The 21,194-nt window shown below is 42.4% G+C and overlaps 1 protein-coding gene across 1 annotated transcript in view; it reads left to right on the top strand.

Moving 5' to 3' along the window:
• The window catches only part of gria1b (glutamate receptor, ionotropic, AMPA 1b), a 130,379-nt gene that overhangs the window by 41,652 nt on the left and 67,533 nt on the right, over positions 1 to 21,194 (top strand). Inside the window, exon 3 of the mRNA XM_064982395.1 lies at positions 10,653 to 10,892. Within this exon, the coding sequence (XP_064838467.1) occupies positions 10,653 to 10,892 (240 nt within the window). The remainder of the gene's footprint in view (positions 1 to 10,652; positions 10,893 to 21,194) is intronic.

Here is a 21,194-nt window from a genome sequence, read left to right as displayed (position 1 = left end):
AATACAGTGCTGTCACACTTGGGCATTTATCCCTCTGTGTGTGGAATAGGTTGGTTTTAGGGTGTTTCTGTGTTGATTGTATGTGACAGATATCTCATTAGCTTGATAGAATTTGCCGACAGGAACAGGACCAAGGCCAGGGAGGACATGACGAGGACAGCTGGTCTCTGGAGTGCTAGGTTGTTCAGATATCTGGCTTGTTTCTTCAGTCTGCTCAGCGTAAACTGTTACAGTATATGACCTCTTTAAGTCTTTGGCTATACTTAGTATGGCTGGTGGCCATATTCCAGACCTCTGTAGTGATGTGAGCTAGAGGGGGAACGCAGCACATTAACTGACATTAGGTCTGTATCAAGGTTATAATAGATATATTTTAATATATAAAATAAAATAAAAATATATATTTTTTAATTTGACCTGAGATGCTAGTTTTATTTAGTTATACAGTGTACAAATATTTCTAATGAGTTTTTATATTTTTTTGTTTAATTTATAGCGGTAGGGACAAACTGTAAAGCATACCTGGGAGGCTAGGAGACATTGTGCTGTATAGTTTTTTTTTTTTGGGGGGGGGATTTCAGTTCTTGCAACTGGGGGACAGCAATACAAAAGGTGATGGGTCAGATCACAGGTTAGGTTAGGTTTCAATTATAAAGTCAATCTCAATGTGACTTGGATTTAAAAAGACTGGTGCAAAAATATGGTTAAAGGAGACCTTCTCTTGCCCATGTTTACACCACTGATGTATAGGGGTTTACAGCAGTCCAATGCCTTTTAAGGTGTGAGAAGAATACAGGTAGCTGCCTAGCTGTTTAGCTAGTGATAGTGATGCACAAGATAGCCCTATTTGAAACATCACCCTCTACTGGCAGCATTTACACACCAGATTCAGTAGTTTGAAAATCCCCCCCAAAACTCAATTGAAAACCCCATTAGATTTTTGCCCAAAGTTTAGGAAAAAATAAAATAAAATTGAACACACATGTTTTTTTTTTTAGTTCGTTTTGGAGTCAAATATAATAGTCTTTGAATAGTTTTAGTTTTTCAAACAGGTTTGTTTTATTTCAGTTTTTGTATTAGTTTGAATTTTAGTTTACTATAATAACCTTGGTCTGTATCCTTCTTACACTGGGTAAATTGCAGATGTAGTATCTTTATTTGATCACCTTGTTGAAGGAGGACTTACATTTTTTCTAAAGTCTAGCAACCTTGCCAGCAGGCATGACAGCTAAGACAGTTGGAGACAAGCTACTCTAACTTGATTGAAAGCCTGAAATAGCTTGGTAGTTAGTTATGAGATTGGGAATTTATGTAGCTGACTAGCTGAAGCCAACTCCAAGCCAAATTGGTTGCTAGAATTACAGAGAAACAACAAAACACTTTTGTTTTATTTATTGATCAACAAGGAATCAATAGGCTACATACCTCCTGTAAATCCTGTCCATCACTAAACTCAAACCAAATGCTGTGTCTGTCCCTCGAAACTCTCTCCTGACGCTACTGTCTGCACTAGTGTATCTAGCGTCCTGCCAACATATTTTTGCTCCTTGATGCACCTAGGAAGCAACCACTTACTATGCAGAATAGGGGGCGGTGGTAGCTATAGTCTGGTGTAATCTGGCGCTAATGATAGTGTAGCTATAGTCTGGTGTAATCTGGCGTTAATGATAGTGTAGCTATAGTCTGGTGTTATTTGGCACTAATGATAATGTAACTATAGTCTGGTGTAATCTGGCTCTGATGATAGAGTAGCTATAAAATGGTGTAATCTGGCTCTAATGATAGTGTGGTTATATTCTGGTGTAATCTGGCTCTAATGATAATGTAACTATAGTCTGGTGTAATCTGGCTCTAATGATAATGTAACTATAGTGGTGTAATCTGGCTCTAATGATAGTGTGGCTATATTCTGGTGTAATCTGGCTCTAATGATAATGTAACTATAGTGGTGTAATCTGGCTCTAATGATAGTGTGGCTATATTCTGGTGTAATCTGGCTCTAATGATAGTGTAGCTACAGTCTGATGTAATCTGGCTTTGATGATAGTGTAGCTACAGTCGGATGTAATCTGGCTGTAATGATCGTGTAGCTATAGTCTGGTGTAATCTGACTCTAATGATAGTGTAGCTATAAAATTGTGTAATCTGGCACTAATGATAACGTAGGTATAGTCTGGTGTAATCTGGCTCTAATGACAGTGTCTTTGGCTGATATGTTGTGAGAATGATAGAGCACCACATCTCACCACAATAAACTCAGAAACATATCAGGTTTTTTGTGTCAAAGCCTGCAGAACATGAGGGGATTACCATTATTACAATTCACATAAAGAACCTGAGTTTAGGTCTTTTTAGAAGTGAATTGTATTGAGCTCTGGCTCTGATTCATGATTAGGTCTGGCTCCAGTTCTTGCCTGGAAAAGTGACTTGTCTCGATGCTCTTAAAAGTCAATATGCATTATCACTGTTGTCAACACGGCGTGCTTCCGCAAAGATAAGGTTGTGTAAGACTGTCCCAACTGGACGGACAGTCTTTATTTCATCCTCTCTGTAGCCAAAGCAAATCTCACCAGCTAGAGAGCAGGCTGCCAGACAAGAGAGCCTCAGCTGCCCTCAGCTGGTTTTCACTGGGGAGCCAGAGAATCAGAGAGGATCATTCACTTTCGGAGCATTCTGTATCTCCCAAAAACCCCTCAGGAGAAAAACTTGTTTTTCTCACTGCTGAGTGCAGGCTGTGGTGCAAACAATCTCCATTGAGCACAATCCAAGGTCCGCTATCATGAATAGCCCACGGGGCACAAACTGGTTAAATCAACATTGTTTTCAATGTAAATTTGTCAGCGTATTGTGATGTGGAATCTACCACGTGGAAAACACATTGGAACTGTTGTATTGTGAAACGTCAACCACGTGATTATGGCATCATGTTAACCAATTTTCAACATAGACAAACCTTGTATAAATGTGTACCTTTGAAACAACATCAAATCATCAACATAACTATCCACTAAAATCCCCAAATAACAGTAAGCTGAGCAGCACCTCCTGCTGGAGAGTTGAGTTATCTACAGCTATCTGTTTAGTCTCCCATCCAGGTTTTTAAACAAGTCCAGCATTGATATTTGTTACTGACTTACCAATGTGCTATTGTGAGAAGGAATGTTGAGAAACCTCCACTTAACGGATTCACTGTTGTTGTTAAAGTCATTCCAATGGGTAAGTTGAGCAGAGCAAATAAAATATAATCATACTTTATTGGGGTGGCAGGGTAGCCTAATGGTTAGAGCGTTGGACTAGCAACCGAAAGGTTGCAAGTTCAAACCCCCTAGCTGACAAGGTACAAATCTGTCATTCTGCCCCTGAACAGGCAGTTAACCCACTCTTCCTAGGCCGTCATTGAAAATAAGAATTTGTTCTTAAATGACTTGCCTAGTAAAATAAAGGTAAAAATTAAAATGATCAATTATATATCATCAATGGGTCTATTTAGGCCTATTTGGCATTTGGGAAATAATCAACATCTATTGTTTAAATTCAGTCCAGGATTAAACTAAAAATAGACATTACACATATTCGGAATATACAAAACATTAAGAACACCTGCTCTTTCCATGACATAGACTGACCAGGTGAATCCAGGTGAAAGCTATGATCCCTTATCAATGTCACTTGTTAAATCCACTTCAATCAGCGTAGATGAAAGTGAGGAGACGGGGTTAAAGAACGATTTTTAAGCCTTGAGACGATTGAGACATGGATTGTGTATGTTTGCCATTCAGAGGGTAAATGGGCAAGACAAAATATTGGAGTAAACATGGACGAGCATTCCTGTGGAAGGCTTTGAATTGATGCTGTTCTGAGGGCAAAAGGGGGGGGGTGTAGTATTAGGAAGGTGTCATAATGTTTTGAACACTCAGTGTATTTATGCAACTTTAAAATGAGTAACACATCCCTGGCCATATTTTGAGGTTACTGTAACAAGAAATGTCTTCTTATGAAATCAAAGAAAGCGTGCATGTTCAAGATGGCATGCAAATGTCCTAGGTCTGTGGAGCTCTTCACAAATGCTACAATAGTCTGTGCAGGATCTCAAATTGCAATGACCACATGTGTCACGCCCTGACCTGAGTATTCTTTGTTTTCTTTATATATTTTGGTTAGGTCAGGGTGTGACGAGGGTGGTATGTGTGTTTTTGTCTCATCTAGGGTTTTTTGTATGTCTAGGTGTGTGTGTCTCGTCTAGACATTTTTCAGGTCTATGGTGGCCTGGATTGGATCCCAATCAGAGGCAGCTGTTTATCGTTGTCTCTGATTGGGGATCCTATTTAGGTTGCCATTTCCCAGTTTTGGTTTGTGGGTTATTGTCTATGTGATGTTGCATGTTTGCACTCAGTTTTGATAGCGGTCACGGTCGTCTTGTCTGTTTGTCTGTTTGTCTGTCTGTTTGTTTGTTTGTTTAGTGTACTTTGTGTTTTTTCCGTCTTTCATTAAAAAGATGTATTCACATCACGCTGCGCTTTGTTCTCCTCACTACGACGAACATGCATCAAGTACAGTTGAAGTCGGAAGTTAACATACACCTTAGCCAAACACACTTAAACTCAGTTTTTCACAATTCCTGACATTTAATCCTAGTAAAAAATGCCCTGTATTAGGTCAGTTAGGATCACCACTTTATTTTAAGAATGTGAAATGTCAGAATAATAGTAGAGAGAATGATTTATTTCATTTTTTATTTCTTTCATCACATTCCCAGTGGGTCAGAAGTTTACACATACTTAATAAGTATTTGGTAGCATTGCCTTTGAATTGTTTAACTTGGCTCAAATGTTTCGGGTAGCCTTGCACAAGCTTTCCACAATAAGTTGGATGAATTTTGGCCCATTCCTCCTGACAGAGCTGGTGTAACTGAGTCAGGTTTGTAGGCCTCCTTGCTCGCACATGCCTTTTCAGTTCTGCCCACAAATGTTTTATAGCATTGAGGTCAGGGCTTTGTGATGGCCATTCCAATGCCTTGACTTTGTTGTCCTTAAGGCATTTTGCCACAACTTTGGAAGTATGCTTGGGGTTATTGTCCATTTGGAATACCCATTTGCGACCAAGCTTTAACTTCCTGACTGATGTCTTCAGATGTTCCTTCAATATATCCACATAATTTTCCTACCTCATGATGCCATCTATTTTGTGAAGTGCACCAGTCCCTCCTGCAGCAAAGCACCCCCACAACATGATGCTGCCACCCCCGTGCTTCACGGTTGGGATGGTGTTCATCGGCCTGCAAGCCTCCCCCTTTTTCCTCCAAACATCACGATGGTCATTACGGCCAAACAGTTCTGTTTTTGTTTCATCAGACCAGAGGACATTTCTCCAAAAAGTAAGATCTTTATCCCCAAGTGCAGTTGCAAACCGTAGTCTGGCTTTTTTATGGTGGTTTTGGAGCAGTGGCTTCTTCCTTGCTGAGCGGCCTTTCAGGTTATGTCGATATAGGACTCGTTTTACTGTGGATATAGATACTTTTGTACCTGTTTCCTCCAGCATCTTCACAAGGTCCTTTGCTGTTGTTCTGAGATTGAGTTGCACTTTTTGCGCCAAAGTACATTCATCTCTAGGAAACAGAATGTGTCCCCCTCCTGAGCGGTATGTCAGCTGAGTGGTCCCATGGTGTTTATACTGGCATACTATTGATTGTACAGATGAACGTGGAACCTTCAGGCGTTTGGAAATTGCTCCCAAGAATGAACCTATCTTGAGGAGGTCTACAATTTTTTTAAGGTCTTGGCTGATTTATTTTCATTTTCCCATGATGTCAAGCACATAGGCACTGCGTTTGAAGGTAGACTTTGAAATACATCCACAGGTACACCACCAATTGACTGAAATGATGTCCCAATCAGAGGCACCTGTTTATCATTCTCTGGGGATCATATTTCAGTAACCATTTTCCCATTGTGGGATCTTGTCTATGTACAGTTGCCTGTGAGCATAGTAGTTGCTTCACGTTTCAGTTGTTCATTTTGTTATTTCTATTCCATAATAAAGGATTTATTTATCTGTTATTTTACCAGGTAAGTTGCCTGAGAACACATTCTCATTTGCAGCAATGACCTAGGGAATAGTTACAGGAGAGAGGAGGGGGATGAATGAGCCAATTTTAAACTGGGGATTTTTAGGTGACTGTGATGGTTTAAGGGCCATATTGGGAATTTAGCCAGGACACCCAGGACAACACCCCTACTCTTGCGATAAGTGCCATGGGATCTTTAATGACCTCAGAGTCAGGACATCCGTTTAACATCCCATCCGAAAGACAGCACCTTATACAGGGCAGTGTCCCCAATTTTTTAGACCAGAGGAAAGAGTGTCTCCTACTGGCCCTCCAACACCACTTCCAACAGCATCTGGTCTCCCATCCAGGAACTGACCAGAACCAACCCTGCTTAGCTTCAGAAGCAAGCCAGCAGTGGTATGCAGGGTGGTATGCTGCTGGCATGGAATGGAAACATACCACGCTGCATCTTGATGCACTCCTTATGACGATCGTGACAGTCATGCACAAAGTAGATGTCCTAACCCACTTGCCAAAACAATAGTTTGTTCACAAGAAATTTGTGGAGTGTTTGAAAAACAGGATTTAATGACTCCAACCTAAGTGTAAGTAAACTTCTGACTTCAACTATATTTAAATAATCTAAATTGCAATCCAGGGTTATTTTGTTCTGCTATTAGATGAAGCACAGTCATAACACTTTAAATTGTTGTATAAATTGACAAAATATCTGACATTGTATTCCCATTTCAACTTTGCTGTGCTTTTTAAATGTTTGAATGCGCAGTGATAACACATTTAGTTGACAACTAAACTGAAAATCAGTTATTGATTTTCCATTGGAATTTGGTTCTACTTTTACATGTTTGAAGCATTGTGGTAACAGATTGGGAATTCAACAAACCTTTGACTGTCTTTTTGAGTGGGTAAAAATAGATTCTAATCTCATTGATCAACGTATTAAACCAAATGTTACCCAATTCTCCACATTGAAATTACGTGGTGTGCCCAGTGGGACGAATTTGTTATAGCTAGAGTACTCTACTTAAATACACTGGAGGGTAATGATAAAGAGATTAAAGGTACATGGGACAAGGATATGGAAGAACTGTCGAGTCTTTTATTGCCTTTGTATCTCCTAGCGAGAAAGATGTGTATCTTGAAAACAATAATAAAAGAGTCTTCTGGTATCTTTTGCATTGGAGGAAAAGTGGACCTGGCTGTTACAAGGATAAATGTGGTTGAGATTTAGATAGGAACAACATAGCATACGCAGTAAAGACTAATAAAATCTGCACAAAATACAGATGTGGAATCTTAATTTGATCACCAGAAAAATGTGGTTTGCGGTTTAAAAAGGCATCTGAAGTTTTGTAATTTCCACTTTGAAATTTCAGACTTGATTTCGCCCTTAAAAATGTACAATCCCTGCAAAAAAATATCCATAAATTATAATCCACATAATTCCCATTTCCTATTGCTGCAGGAAAGAATTTCCGCTGTAACAAACTGGCTCAAATTAAGATCCTACATCTGTATAATCAGAAAGAAACTAAATTCAAATCCGCTTCATACGAGTAATTCCAAAAAGGTTTATTTTTGAAGTTCAAACAATAACAAAGCGTTCTCCCTGCGAACACAGCTGCAACAGAGAAACTTTTACAAGCCCTACAGATCAAGTCTTCCTCTTGTAGACTTGAATCACTGTTTTGGTTTTCTTTCTTCACTGAACAGCAATGTCTAGATGAATAAAGTCAGCTGACTCGCTAGCAGGTATACATCAAAGCGTTCTATATAAATATAGACAGTGTGTATACGACACCTTGGCTGTAGTTCTTTATCATATAATAGTATGGCAGCAGCTCCTGTCTTTTCAGATCGCTACAAGAGACTTCTATTGGATAACAAGCAAACAACTTGCAGAGAGAAGCCACAATGAGTGACAGTGCAGAAATGATTGAGCCCGCACTATGGAATGAAAGAAAAGATGTACACAGACAAATAGAGACTTGAACAAGATTTTTTTTAAAGAACACCTTATTAAGAGCATCAATGAATGGTTGCAAAGATAGCTGTCGCCAACATGGCACTACGTTGCATTCCTGATGTGACAATTACCCCATCTCTTCTCATTGTTCTCGTACAAATAGCAGTGCATTTCTTTTTATAACCTGTTTTATAGGGCTGTGAAAAAAGTATTTGCCCCTTTCTGATTTTGTTGATTTTTGCACATGTTTTTTTATACTGAATGTAATCAGATCTTCAACCAATACTAGTATTGGATCAAGGGAACCTGCGTTTACATATAACAAAAATATATACTTATTTTATTTATTTAATTAGCAAAGTTATATAACACCCAAATTCCCCTGTGTGAAAAAATATTTGCCCCCTTACACTCCAAAAGGTTGACTCAAGTTTGTCAAAAAGCACATGGAAGCACCTGGATGATCATCAAGACACTTGGAAGAATGTTCTATGGGCAGATGAGTCAAAGGTATAACTTTAATGACGACATGGGTCCCATTATGGCAATCAATTCAAATCACATGTTCAACCTCCTCCTCTTGCCTTTTCCTCTCCACATAACCCTACCCTAACCCTAACCCCACCCACCCAAACACTACCCTAACCCTACCCTAACCACACCCTAACTCTACCCTAACCCTAACCCTACCCTAACCCTAAACCCACCCACCCAAACACTACCCTAACCCTACCCTAACCACACCCTAACTCTACCCTAACCCTACCCTAACCCCACCCACCCACCCAAACACTACCCTAACCCTACCCTAACCACACCCTAACTCTACCCTAACCCTAACCCTACCCTAACCCTAAACCCACCCGAACACTACCCTAACCCTACCCTAACCCCGCCCACCCAAACCCTACCCTAACCCTACCCTAACCCTAACCTAACACTACCCTAACCCTAACCCTACCCTAACACTAAACCCACCTGAACACTACCCTAACCCTAACCTAACACTACCCTAACCCTAACCTAACCCCACCCAAACACTACCCTAACCCTATCCTAACCCTAAACCCACCTGAACACTACCCTAACCCTACCCTAACCCTAACCTAACACTACCCTAACCCTAACCTATCCCCACCCGAACACTACCATAACCATATCCTACCCCAACCCTAACCTAACCCTAACCCTACCCTAACCACACCCTAACACTACCCCAACCTTACCCTAAACCTACCCTACCCCTACCCTAACACTAACCCTACCCTCCCCATCCCTACCCTAACCCTAACGCTACCCTAAGCCTACCCCTACCCTAACCCTAACTCTTACCCTACCCTAACTCTAACCCTACCCTAACCCTAACCCACTCCTACCCTAACCCTAACCCTACCCTAACCCTAACCCACTCCTACCCTAACTCTAACCCTAACCCTACCCTACCCTAACCCTACTCTAACCCTACCCTAAACATAACCCTACCCTAACCCTACCCCAACCCTACCCTAACCCTACCCTAACCCTAACCCTAACCCTAACCCTACCATAACCATAACCCTAAAACCTTACCCTAACCCTACCTAACTCTAACCCTACCCTAACCCTACCCTAACCCTAACCTAACCCTAACCCTACTCTAACCCTACCCTAACCCTAACCCTACCCTAACCTTACCCTAACCCTACCCTAACCATAACCCTACCCTAACCCTACCCCAACCCTACCCTAACCCTACCCTAACCCTAACCCTAACCTAACCCTAACCCTACCATAACCATAACCACACCCTAAACCTACCCTTACCCTAACCCTACCCTAACTCTAACCCTACCCTAACCCTACCCTAACTCTACCCTAACCCTAACCTTACCCTAACCCTACTCTAACCTTACCCTACCCTAACCCTACCCTAACTCTAACCCTACCCTAACCTTACCCTAACTCTACCCTAACCTTACCCTAGCCCTACTCTACCCTAACCCTACCCTAACTCTGCCCTAACCTTACCCTAGCCCTACTCTACCCTAACCCAGGTGGATAGCCAAATTTAAGACCTTGGCTCCACTTGGAATGAAAGGTAAAGAGGAGGATAAAGCATTGACAGTGGGAGTCAGTGAGGGCCTAATTAAGAGAGCCGGAGGGGCCACCGACAGGAAGAGGAAGTTCAATAAAAAATGTATTTATTTGCTCAATCTGGTTTTGTCTTTTTCATATTTAATGGAGTTATATCAAGCACTTTAACGTAGCACTTATCTTTGTACCACTTAACCTCTTCATCCCTTGGTGTGATTTCCAATTATGTACTTATTTAATTATTTATCTATTCATTTATTGATCCAGTTTGCATGTTTTATTAAACAAAATGTGTTTCAATATTAAACTTGTTTACACCCTGCACATTATCAACAATTGTCTTCCCCCTGTTGTTGAACTGTGACCCCCTCGGAGCTCTCATCTTTTCATGTTCTCCCACCCTCTCCAGACCGGTCTGACGTACTTTACAGAAACAGGGCAGAAAGTTGCAATAGGCCCTTGCAACCCAAGGTTTGATACCGGTATAAACAGGAACTCTCATAAACCTAACATGTTCATCTTTCCTCTTACTTTTCCTCTCCACAGTTTGTTCACAGTTTTCCAAAGGAGTCTACGCCATCATTGGATTGTATGACAGGAAGACCATGAACATGCTCATGTCGTTCTGCGGGGCTCTCCACGTCTGCTTTGTGACACCCAGTTTCCCAATTGAAACCAACAACCAGTTTGTGATCCAGCTGAGACCGGAGCTTCAGGAGCCCCTCATTGCCCTGATTCATCACTACAAATGGACCAAGTTTGTCTACATGTATAGCTCTCATTCAGGTACTGGTCATCATTATCTCACGTTTCTTTGTGTTTTTACAAGTGGAACCTCTTGAGCGGGTTAATCTATACAGTAGGCTTGACGTCACACTCTCACAATACACTGGTAGAGCACAGTTGGACTGATGTCAAGCTCAAGCATCTCTGCAAGTGTTATCGTAGATATTTTTCAAGTAGCCTCGCTGTTATTTAGTCTTTGTGGATATGTTGTGGATACTTGTTAGATGTATCCTCGATTCAGGGTGACATTAATTGAAATGGTGTATAGTCAGACTAATCCATCTTAAAGTTTGCTTTACTATTTAGTCTCTAACTATGTTTCTGTACTGTTTATGATATGATATATTGTCCTACAACATCCGTGGATGTGTTTGAGTTTGGTTTTCTTAGCTGTTAAATCTACAGTATTATTTGGTATTCTTAGCTTAGCTGTTAAATCTACAGTATTATTTGGTATTCTTAGCTGTTAAATATATTGCTTGTTATTCTGCCAGAAGCTCCTCTAGATGTGTAAGCTGAATTCTGTGAACTGTACGTCCTCAATGCACATTTTGTGCTTGGATGGGCATATATGACTGCAATGGTCTGCTATGGGAAATGAGCCCCTGGTGCGTGTACCTCTTCAATTTGCAGCCACTCAACTGTGACCTTCACTCATCTTCAGTACCATCAGAAACAGATGCAGCTAGAAGGATATGTTAACTGTTTAATGATGCAGAGTCTGGTAGTGAATGTGCCCAGGACAAAGGTTGCAGACTGAAGGGCATGAACCGAAGATGAGCCAATATAATTACATAATGTGTAACTTGCTTGCTTATCTTCATTGTACACGGTATATGATCTGCACCGAAGGGCTTCTTTGACCATGGATAGTTTCATTGAGGAAAATGTTTACGGTAACGGGACAAATGCTCCTTTATTTAGCTAGTCTTCAGTCTTGGACAAGGAACTCAAGGTTGCTGACTTCTTCATGATGGATCTGAGAGCCCCACCTGTTGCCTGGATATAGCATTGCACAGTCGGTGGTTATTTAAGCCTTTTAGGAAACTTCACTCCAATCTTAATGTCAGTGGCTCTGTGTCTGTGTTATGTGTGTGTACGTGGGGTTACATTACATATGTACTCCTCAGGACATGACCAGAGATTAATCACTGGCTGCTTTTCTGCTTAACGCTGAAGCCTCAGACCTCAGGGTGTTTCCCTTAAGGTATCATTTACTTAACCCATTAAAATTGTTTAAGGGCGTTGCATAGAGCCAGTTAAACATTTCCTTAGGTAAGGGCATAATTGAAGGGTTTTATGGTAGTTTGAAGGCATCTAATGCAGAAAGAGTCTCTGGTTACCATGGAGACGACAAATGCTGTTTACATTGATATCCATACTGAATGAAGCACTTAAGGGACCTCATAGGGAACCCTTAACCTTTTCACTTAATTTAAGGGGGAAATTTAACATAAAATGTTTTGTGCAACTGTCTTAAAGTTAAGTACACTTTAAGTGAAAAGATAAGGGGGAAATTAACTTAAGATGCTTTATGGAACCGGGCCCTGGGCTAGGGAAGCCACATAACCCTGCTCAGGATTGTGACACCTCAAGACTAGACTCCAGAGCATAGTTTGGTAACTATACGACAAGACATGGTTCCCCTTAAGTGCTAAGTAGTACAGTGTGATTGCTCTCACAGACTACAAGATGACTGTAAAAGGTTTTACTTGTACTTTTGACGTTTTGATGTATGTAGCTATGTGATGTGTTTTATCTTTTGTTCTCCCCGTGACTCTAGAACTGGAATTGAGTTCCCTGGCTCCTCCCTCTTCTGACTGACTGCATCCCACAGTGCAGTCCCATGGGGGGGAGTGGGTGGTGGGTGGCTCCTCCCTCTTCTGACTGACTGCATCCCACAGTGCAGTCCCATGGGGGGGAGTGGGTGGTGGGTGGCTCCTCCCTCTTCTGACTGACTGCATCCCACAGTGCAGTCCCATGGGGGGGAGTGGGTGGTGGGTGGCTCCTCCCTCTTCTGACTGACTGCATCCCACAGTGCAGTCCCAGGGGGGGAGTGGGTGGTGGGTGGCTCCTCCCTCTTCTGACTGACTGCATCCCACAGTGCAGTCCCATGGGGGGGAGTGGGTGGTGGGTGGCTCCTCCCTCTTCTGACTGACTGCATCCCACAGTGCAGTCCCATGGGGGGGAGTGGGTGGTGGGTGGCTCCTCCCTCTTCTGACTGACTGCATCCCACAGTGCAGTCCCATGGGGGAGTGGGTGGTGGGTGGCTCCTCCCTCTTCTGACTGACTGCATCCCACAGTGCAGTCCCATGGGGGAGTGGGTGGTGGGTGGCTCCTCCCTCTTCTGACTGACTGCATCCCACAGTGCAGTCCCATGGGGGAGTGGGTGGTGGGTGGCTCCTCCCTCTTCTGACTGACTGCATCCCACAGTGCAGTCCCATGGGGGAGTGGGTGGTGGGTGGCTCCTCCTCTTCTGACTGACTGCATCCCACAGTGCAGTCCCATGGGGGAGTGGGTGGTGGGTGGCTCCTCCCTCTTCTGACTGACTGCATCCCACAGTGCAGTCCCATGGGGGAGTGGGTGGTGGGTGGCTCCTCCCTCTTCTGACTGACTGCATCCCACAGTGCAGTCCCATGGGGGAGTGGGTGGTGGGTGGCTCCTCCCTCTTCTGACTGACTGCATCCCACAGTGCAGTCCCATGGGGGGAGTGGGTGGTGGGTGGCTCCTCCCTCTTCTGACTGACTGCATCCCACAGTGCAGTCCCATGGGGGAGTGGGTGGTGGGTAGCTCCTCCCTCTTCTGACTGACTGCATCCCACAGTGCAGTCCCATGGGGGAGTGGGTGGTGGGTGGCTCCTCCCTCTTCTGACTGACTGCATCCCACAGTGCAGTCTCATGGGGGGAGTGGGTGGTGGGTGGCTCCTCCCTCTTCTGACTGACTGCATCCCACAGTGCAGTCCCATGGGGGGGAGTGGGTGGTGGGTGGCTCCTCCCTCTTCTGACTGACTGCATCCCACAGTGCAGTCCCATGGGGGGGAGTGGGTGGTGGGTAGTTCCTCTTCCTACTCAATCCATCCCACAGTGCAGTCCCATGGGGGGGAGTGGGTGGTGGGTAGTTCCTCTTCCTACTCAATCCATCCCACAGTGCAGTCTCATGGGGGGGGAGTGGGTGGTGGGTAGTTCCTCTTCCTACTCAATCCATCCCACAGTGCAGTCCTGGGGGGGTGATTAGATTAACCCTTGTCTTCCTGCCTTGCCATCTCACACATATGTTTGCTATAGTAAAAAAAGAAGACAAATCTATCTTTTCAAATCTTTCACAACAAAAGCTCATCATCTTAACCTAGACAGGGTCCGTATAAGAACCAAGATCCACTTGAACAACGACTGCATACAGGTGTTCAAAAATGTACACTGTACACAATTAGAGACTGCGGGAATGTAATTTGCGTTTGTGCGACATTTGAGAGAAGCTGTGATAGGCAGATCTGTGAGACCAGCAGAAAAAGGGGGCTGTCCAGGCTGCTTTCCCTGCCAATCCCAACGTTTCACTTGCTTATCTGCACTGCTGCAGTGGCGTGATGCGTCGCTAACACTACACAGATAGAGCACAGCGTTTGTCTCTCTCTCTCTCTCTCTCTAGTTTATCTGCAGGTTAGTCCCAGCCAACAACAAAGCATTCCCATAACGTTGGAGAACGTTCCCTTAAGAGTCTCATTTGGCCATTAGCTAATGTTTTCATAGGAATGTTCCCATGATGTGCTGGGAATATTTCCAAAAGACCGTTCTCTTTTTTTTGTCAAATACAACTTATCCAGAATGTGGTTACCATGTTCTCAGAACTTAAGATATTAATGACCTAGACATGTTTCATTGGAAAGTTGCATGTGTCCGGTTTTCGGTGGGTTAGTTAAGTTAATATTTCATTACACATCATGTCTTGTTACTGTTGCCGAGCATATCAAGGTCCTGATTGGTGAACCGCTGATCCATTCATAGGTCTTTGTCTGTTGGCAAGGATAGGGATACTCACACCAACAGTGTTTTTAACATTGTGTTTTCAACTTAAATATTTAACACACTTTGACATACATGATTACATTGTGCATGTTCATTTATACTTTAAAATAATTATTATTCAAGATGTTCTCACCTGGAATATGAATTCACAACCTCTTGGTTCACCGTACTCTGGAGTTAGGGTTTCTATCTGCTACGCATCCATGTCTGTGTCAGATGTCAGTCAATCTGACTAGTCTTTTATCATTGATTTGAATGACATATTTCAGCAATTTAAGGAGCTTTCTGTATAGTTGTCAAATGTTAGTGGGGTATTTTAATCTGTTTTTAAATAATACACCTGAATTATTATGATCAATAATAGTTTTCCTTGAGTGTATTTTTTTAACAGAGCTGAGATTTACTTCAAAGTGAAATTACCCTGGTGCTTACACCTATCAGGCTGTTTCAGATCTAGTGCCTAGGTAGGAGGGGTTAGGGGTTCTTCTGGACCTATCAGGCTGTTTCAGATCTAGTGCCTAGGTAGGAGGGGTTAGGGGTTCTTCTGGACCTATCAGGCTGTTTCAGATCTAGTGCCTAGGTAGGAGGGGTTAGGGGTTCTTCTGGACCTATCAGGCTGTTTCAGATCTAGTGCCTAGGTAGGAGGGGTTAGGGGTTCTTCTGGACCTATCAGGCTGTTTCAGATCTAGTTACATTTACTTTTACATTTCAGATCATTTAGGAGAGGGTTAGAGGTTTCTTCAAATTGGGACCTATCAGGTTGTTTCAGATCTAAATGCATTAGAGAGGAGAAGGTTAGGGTTTCTTCTAGGACCTATGAAGGGTGTTTCAGATCTGCCGGTAGGAGGTGGTGATTGACTCCGCTGTTTGATCTCCTGGCGTCGTGAGGGGGTTTGTTCCACCATTGGGGGGCCAGGTTGCAGATCAGTTTGACTGGGCTGAGGGGAACTGTTTTTCTAGGGACCTATCAGGCTGTTTCAGATCTAGTGCCTAGCTTGGGTGTAGGGCCTGATCAGAGCCTGGAGGTATCCAGGCCGTTCTACACAGCTCCGTAGGCAAGCACCATGGTCTTGTAGCGGACCACAGCTTCAACTGGAAGCCAGTCACAGACTGCGGACCGCATGGAGCGGTGACCGGAGAGAACTTGGGAAGGTTGAACACCAGACGGGTTTTTCTGGATGATAAGGGTTTAATGGCACAGGCAGGGAGCCCAGCCAACAGCGAGTTGCAGTAATCCCGGAGATAGTGCCTGGTAGGACCTCCGCCGCTTCCTAGTTCCTAGGTAGGAGGGGTTAGGGGTTCTTCTGGACCTATCAGGCTGTTTCATATCTAGTGCCTAGGTAGGAGGGGTTAGGGGTTCTTCTGGACCTATCAGGCTGTTTCAGATCTAGTGTCTAGGGAGGAAGGGTTAGGGTTTCTTCGGGACCTATCAGGCTGTTTCAGATCTAGTGCCTAGGTAGGAGGGTTTAGGGGTTCTTCTGGACCTATCAGGCTGTTTCAGATCTAGTGCTTAGGGAGGAGAGGTACATCACTAGGGCTAAGCTTCCTGCCATCCAGGACCTCTATACCAGGCGGTGTCAGAGGAAGGCCCTAAAAATTGTCAAAGACCACAGCCACCCCAGTCACAGACTGCTCTCTCTACTGCCGCATGGCAAGCGGTACCGGAGTGCCAAGTCTTGGACAAAAAGGCTTCTCAACAGTTTTTACCCCCAAGCCATAAGACTCCTGAACAGGTAACCAAATGGTTACCCGGAATATTTGCATTGTGTGCCTCCCCCCTACCCCTCTTTTACGCTGCTGCTACTCTCTGTTTATCATATATGCATTGTCACTTAATTTATACATTCATGAACATACTACCTCAATTGTCCCGACCAACCAGTGCTCCCACACATTGGCTAACCGGGCTATCTGCATTGTGTCCCGCCACCCACCACCCACCAACCCCTCTTTTACGTTACTGCTACTCTCTGTTCATCACATATGCATAGTCACTTTAACCATATCTACGTGTACATACTACCTCAATCAGCCTGACTAAGCGGTGCCTGCATGTAGCCTTGCTACTGTATATAGCCTCACTACTGTTTATAGCCTCTCTACTGTATATAGCCTCTCTACTGTATATAGCCTCTCTACTGTATATAGCCTCGCTACTTTTATTGCCTCGCAACTGTATATAGCCTCACTACTGTATATAGCCTCCCTACTTTTATAGCCTCGCTACTGTATATAGCCTCACTACTGTATATAGCCTCACTACTGTATATAGCCTCACTACTGTATATAGCCTCACTACTGTATATAGCCTCTCTACTGTATATAGCCTCACTACTGTATATAGCCTCGCTACTTTTATAGCCTCACTACTGCATATAGCCTCTCTACTGTATATAGCCTCACTACTGTATATAGCCTCACTACTGTATATAGCCTCGCTACTTTTATAGCCTCACTACTGTATATAGCCTCTACTTTTATAGCCTCACTACTGCATATAGCCTCTCTACTGTATATAGCCTCTCTACTGTATATAGTCTCTCTACTCTATATAGCCTCACTACTGTATATAGCCTCACTACTGTATATAGCCTCTCTACTGTATATAGCCTCACTACTGTATATAGCCTCTCTACTGTATATAGCCTCTCTATTGTATATAGCCTCACTACTCTATATAGCCTCTCTACTGTATATAGCCTCACTACTGTATATAGCCTCACTACTGTATATAGCCTCTCTACTGTATATAGCCTATATAGCCTACTGTATATAGCCTCTCTACTGTATATAGCCTCACTACTGTATATAGCCTCGCTACTTTATATAGCCTCACTACTGCATATAGCCTCTCTACTGTATATAGCCTCACTACTGTATATAGCCTCACTACTGCATATAGCCTCGCTGTATATACTTTTATAGCCTCACTACTGCATATAGCCTCGCTACTTTTATAGCCTCACTACTGCATATAGCCTCGCTACTTTTATAGCCTCACTACTGCATATAGCCCTCTCTACTGTATATAGTTCTCACTGTATATTTGGCCTAGGGATACTCTATATAGCCTCACTACTGTATATAGCCTCACTACCATATAGCCTGGCTACTTTTATAGCCTCACTACTGCATATAGCCTCTCTACTGTATATAGCCTCTCTACTGTATATAGTCTCTCTACTCTATATAGCCTCACTACTGTGGATATAGCCTCTCTACTGTATATAGTCCTCACTACTGTATAAAGTCTATTGGGACAGTGTTATTTTTCACTGTCTTTTTACTGTTGTTTTTATTGGGACAGTTTACTTACCTATTGTTCACCTAACACCTTTTTTTGCACTATTGGTTAGAGCCTGTAAGTAAGCATTTCACTGTAAGTTCTACACCTGTTGTATTTGGCCTAGGGATGAGGGGTTAGGGTTTCTTATGGATATCCCACTATACAGTGGTTAGGGTGTTAGTCATGGATGCTGGTGGCCTGGAGATATCCCTTATTGGGACAGTGGTTAGGGTGTTAGTCATGGATGCTGGTGGCCTGGAGATATCCCTTATTGGGACAGTGGTTAGGGTGTTGGTCATGGATGCTGGTGGCCTGGAGATATCCCTTATTGGGACAGTGGTTAGGGTGTTAGTCATGGATGCTGGTGGCATGGAGATATCCCTTATTGGGACAGTGGTTAGGGTGTTAGTCATGGATGCTGGTGGCCTGGAGATATCCCTTATTGGGACAGTGGTTAGTGGTTGGGGTGCTAGTCATGGATGCTGGGGGCCTGGGTTCAAGACCTGCTCGGGGAGTCACCCTACTCTCACTATATGTTAATATTACTGTTTTGAATGTTGTTAGAATACTTCTTATCATATTGTGTGTAGATTTCTCCTCTTTCATGCATTTCTGGGACTTTGGTTTCCAAAGTTGTGCTCAACCTCCAGATGATTTTTGGGGTTTGATGTGATGTTTCTGGCAAAGAGAACAATGCTGCCTTTGTAGAGTTTGCATTTGACAAAAATGTTGTTCTCTTTCTCCTTGATTAACTCAAAATAATGAGAGCATTTCATGTTAAAAAGCATATTGTGTGAGAGTTTCCCTAACCTCACCAACATACAAAAGGAGCTGTGAATAGATTTGTGGTTCACCAATCAGGGTCTTGATGGGCTTGGCAACAGCACCAAGGTGTGATGTGTAATTATTTTCTTTTTTTTTGTTAGGAGGGAAAACATTTATTTTGGACCATCAGGCGACCTCTTGACAACTGATACACTGAAATGTTCTTGCTGCGTTCCCATGAAACGTGTCTAGAACATTAATATCTTATATTCTGAGAACATGGCAACCACGTTTTGTGTATGTTTGATGTGACGTTGATGGAATATTTTCCTAACCCTCAGAAAACTAGACACGAATGTTCTTGCAATGTCCAAGAAAATGCTTCTAGAACATTAATTTTGTACCTTCTGAAAACATTGCAATCACATTCTAGAGAAGTTCTGCTTGACATTAAGGAGATGCTTCTAGAACATTAATTTTGTACATTCTGAAAACATTGCAACCACATTCTAGAGAACTTCTGCTTGACATTAAGGTAAGTGTATCTATATTTCCATGTCTAACGATTGTATTTTCATTGACATTTATAATGAGTATTTCTGTAAAATGATGGGGCTCTCTGCAATATCACCGGATGTTTTTGGAACTAGTGAACGTAATGCGCCAATGTATACTGAGATTTTTTTATATAAATATGCACTTTATCAAAACATATATTTATTGTGTAACATGAAGTCCTATGAGTGTCATCTGATGAAGATCATCAAAGGTTAGTAATTTGATCTCTATTTGTGCTTTTTGTGACTCCTCTCTTTGGCTGGAAAAATGGCTGGGTTTTTCTGTGCCTTGGTGGTAACCTAACATAATTGTTTGTGGTGCTTTCGCTCTAAAGCCTATTTGAAATCATACACTGTGGAGGGATTAACAACAAATTATCTTTAAAACGGTATAAGATACATGTATGTTTGAGGAATTTTAATTATGAGATTTCTGTTGTTTGAATTTGGCGCTCTGCACTTTCACTGGCTGTTGTCCGTTAACTGGATTACAGCTCTAAGAGGTTTGAGGGAATGTTCTAACTTTAACACCAAAACATGTTAGAAAGGTTTTTAGAAGGTTTTTGTTAACATGGATGTAATGTTCCCCCAACTAATGGAAAACTGGACACTCAAACATCAGGGGAAAATTACGGGTAACATTACAAAAACGTTGTCTCTCCTTAATATTGTTAGCTGGGATGCTGCTCAGTGGGCGATAAAGCTGGTTTGCTCTCTGGTGTGAGACGATTCCACAGCTGCTGAGACAAGCTCTATGTGCCTATACAGAGATGGCAGGAAGTGTATTGCAAGGCCAGCAGTGGCAGTTTAAAAATGGGATCCGACACACTGTTTTAATTAACATGAAATGCCCTTTGCAGGATCACTGTTACTTCTTACAAAACTACTTTTGTCATCTGTTGCGTAATCCATGTCGCCATTAAAATTTGAAAAAACGTAACTTTATCTGTTTCTATATATTACTTGTAAAAATTGCAAGGACTTTGTAAGCCATTCAGTCTCTCTTAGAGCATAACATATTTTGTTCCCTCTGCTAATGAATGCAAATGCAGAAATATTATACATAGCACACACCACTAGGAGTCTCTCCTTGTCAGGTCAGATGGTCAGCCTTGTGCATCAGTAATGCATAATGTAATTGATGTGTCATTTGCATACGAACTCAAAGCTGTGGGGCTCCAGTGAAGTATCATCCAAACAAATGGGATGAGGAAGCAGCTTGTTGTGACTCCAATTGGGTTTACTTTAGTATTGTTTTGTAAATTAAATGCATTTTGTTAATGTTCATGCAAATCAAATTCAGGGCCTAAAGATTAGTGTCTATATTTATAATTTTCATCTCTGTTGACCAAAATGTAATTTCAAATTCCTTCAGAACAAAGCTCTTGTTCTTTAAAAGGTTATTGTAAGGAGGCTTTGGTACTGAGTTCGCCAACTGGTTGATTCAGATGACATATACTACTATAAACAACAGAAACCAGACAAATCAACAACAATACATCTAATGCATATCGGAACTAAAACAATTATCTCTCACTTGGTTATCACCAAGGAGTCTCAAATGACACACATTTTATTGCAATAGTAGACTTCATGAACATTCCAACTTCGTTATGGTGTTGTAAAAAAAATATGAAAAAAAGGCAACTACTCTGAAGTACCACCTACATCA

This window comes from Oncorhynchus masou, chromosome 12 (genome assembly GCF_036934945.1).
Source record: "Oncorhynchus masou masou isolate Uvic2021 chromosome 12, UVic_Omas_1.1, whole genome shotgun sequence".
Classification (NCBI taxonomy): domain Eukaryota; kingdom Metazoa; phylum Chordata; class Actinopteri; order Salmoniformes; family Salmonidae; genus Oncorhynchus; species Oncorhynchus masou.
The sequence above is the reverse complement of the archived record's forward strand: the minus strand, read 5'-3'. Positions and strand labels throughout refer to the sequence as shown.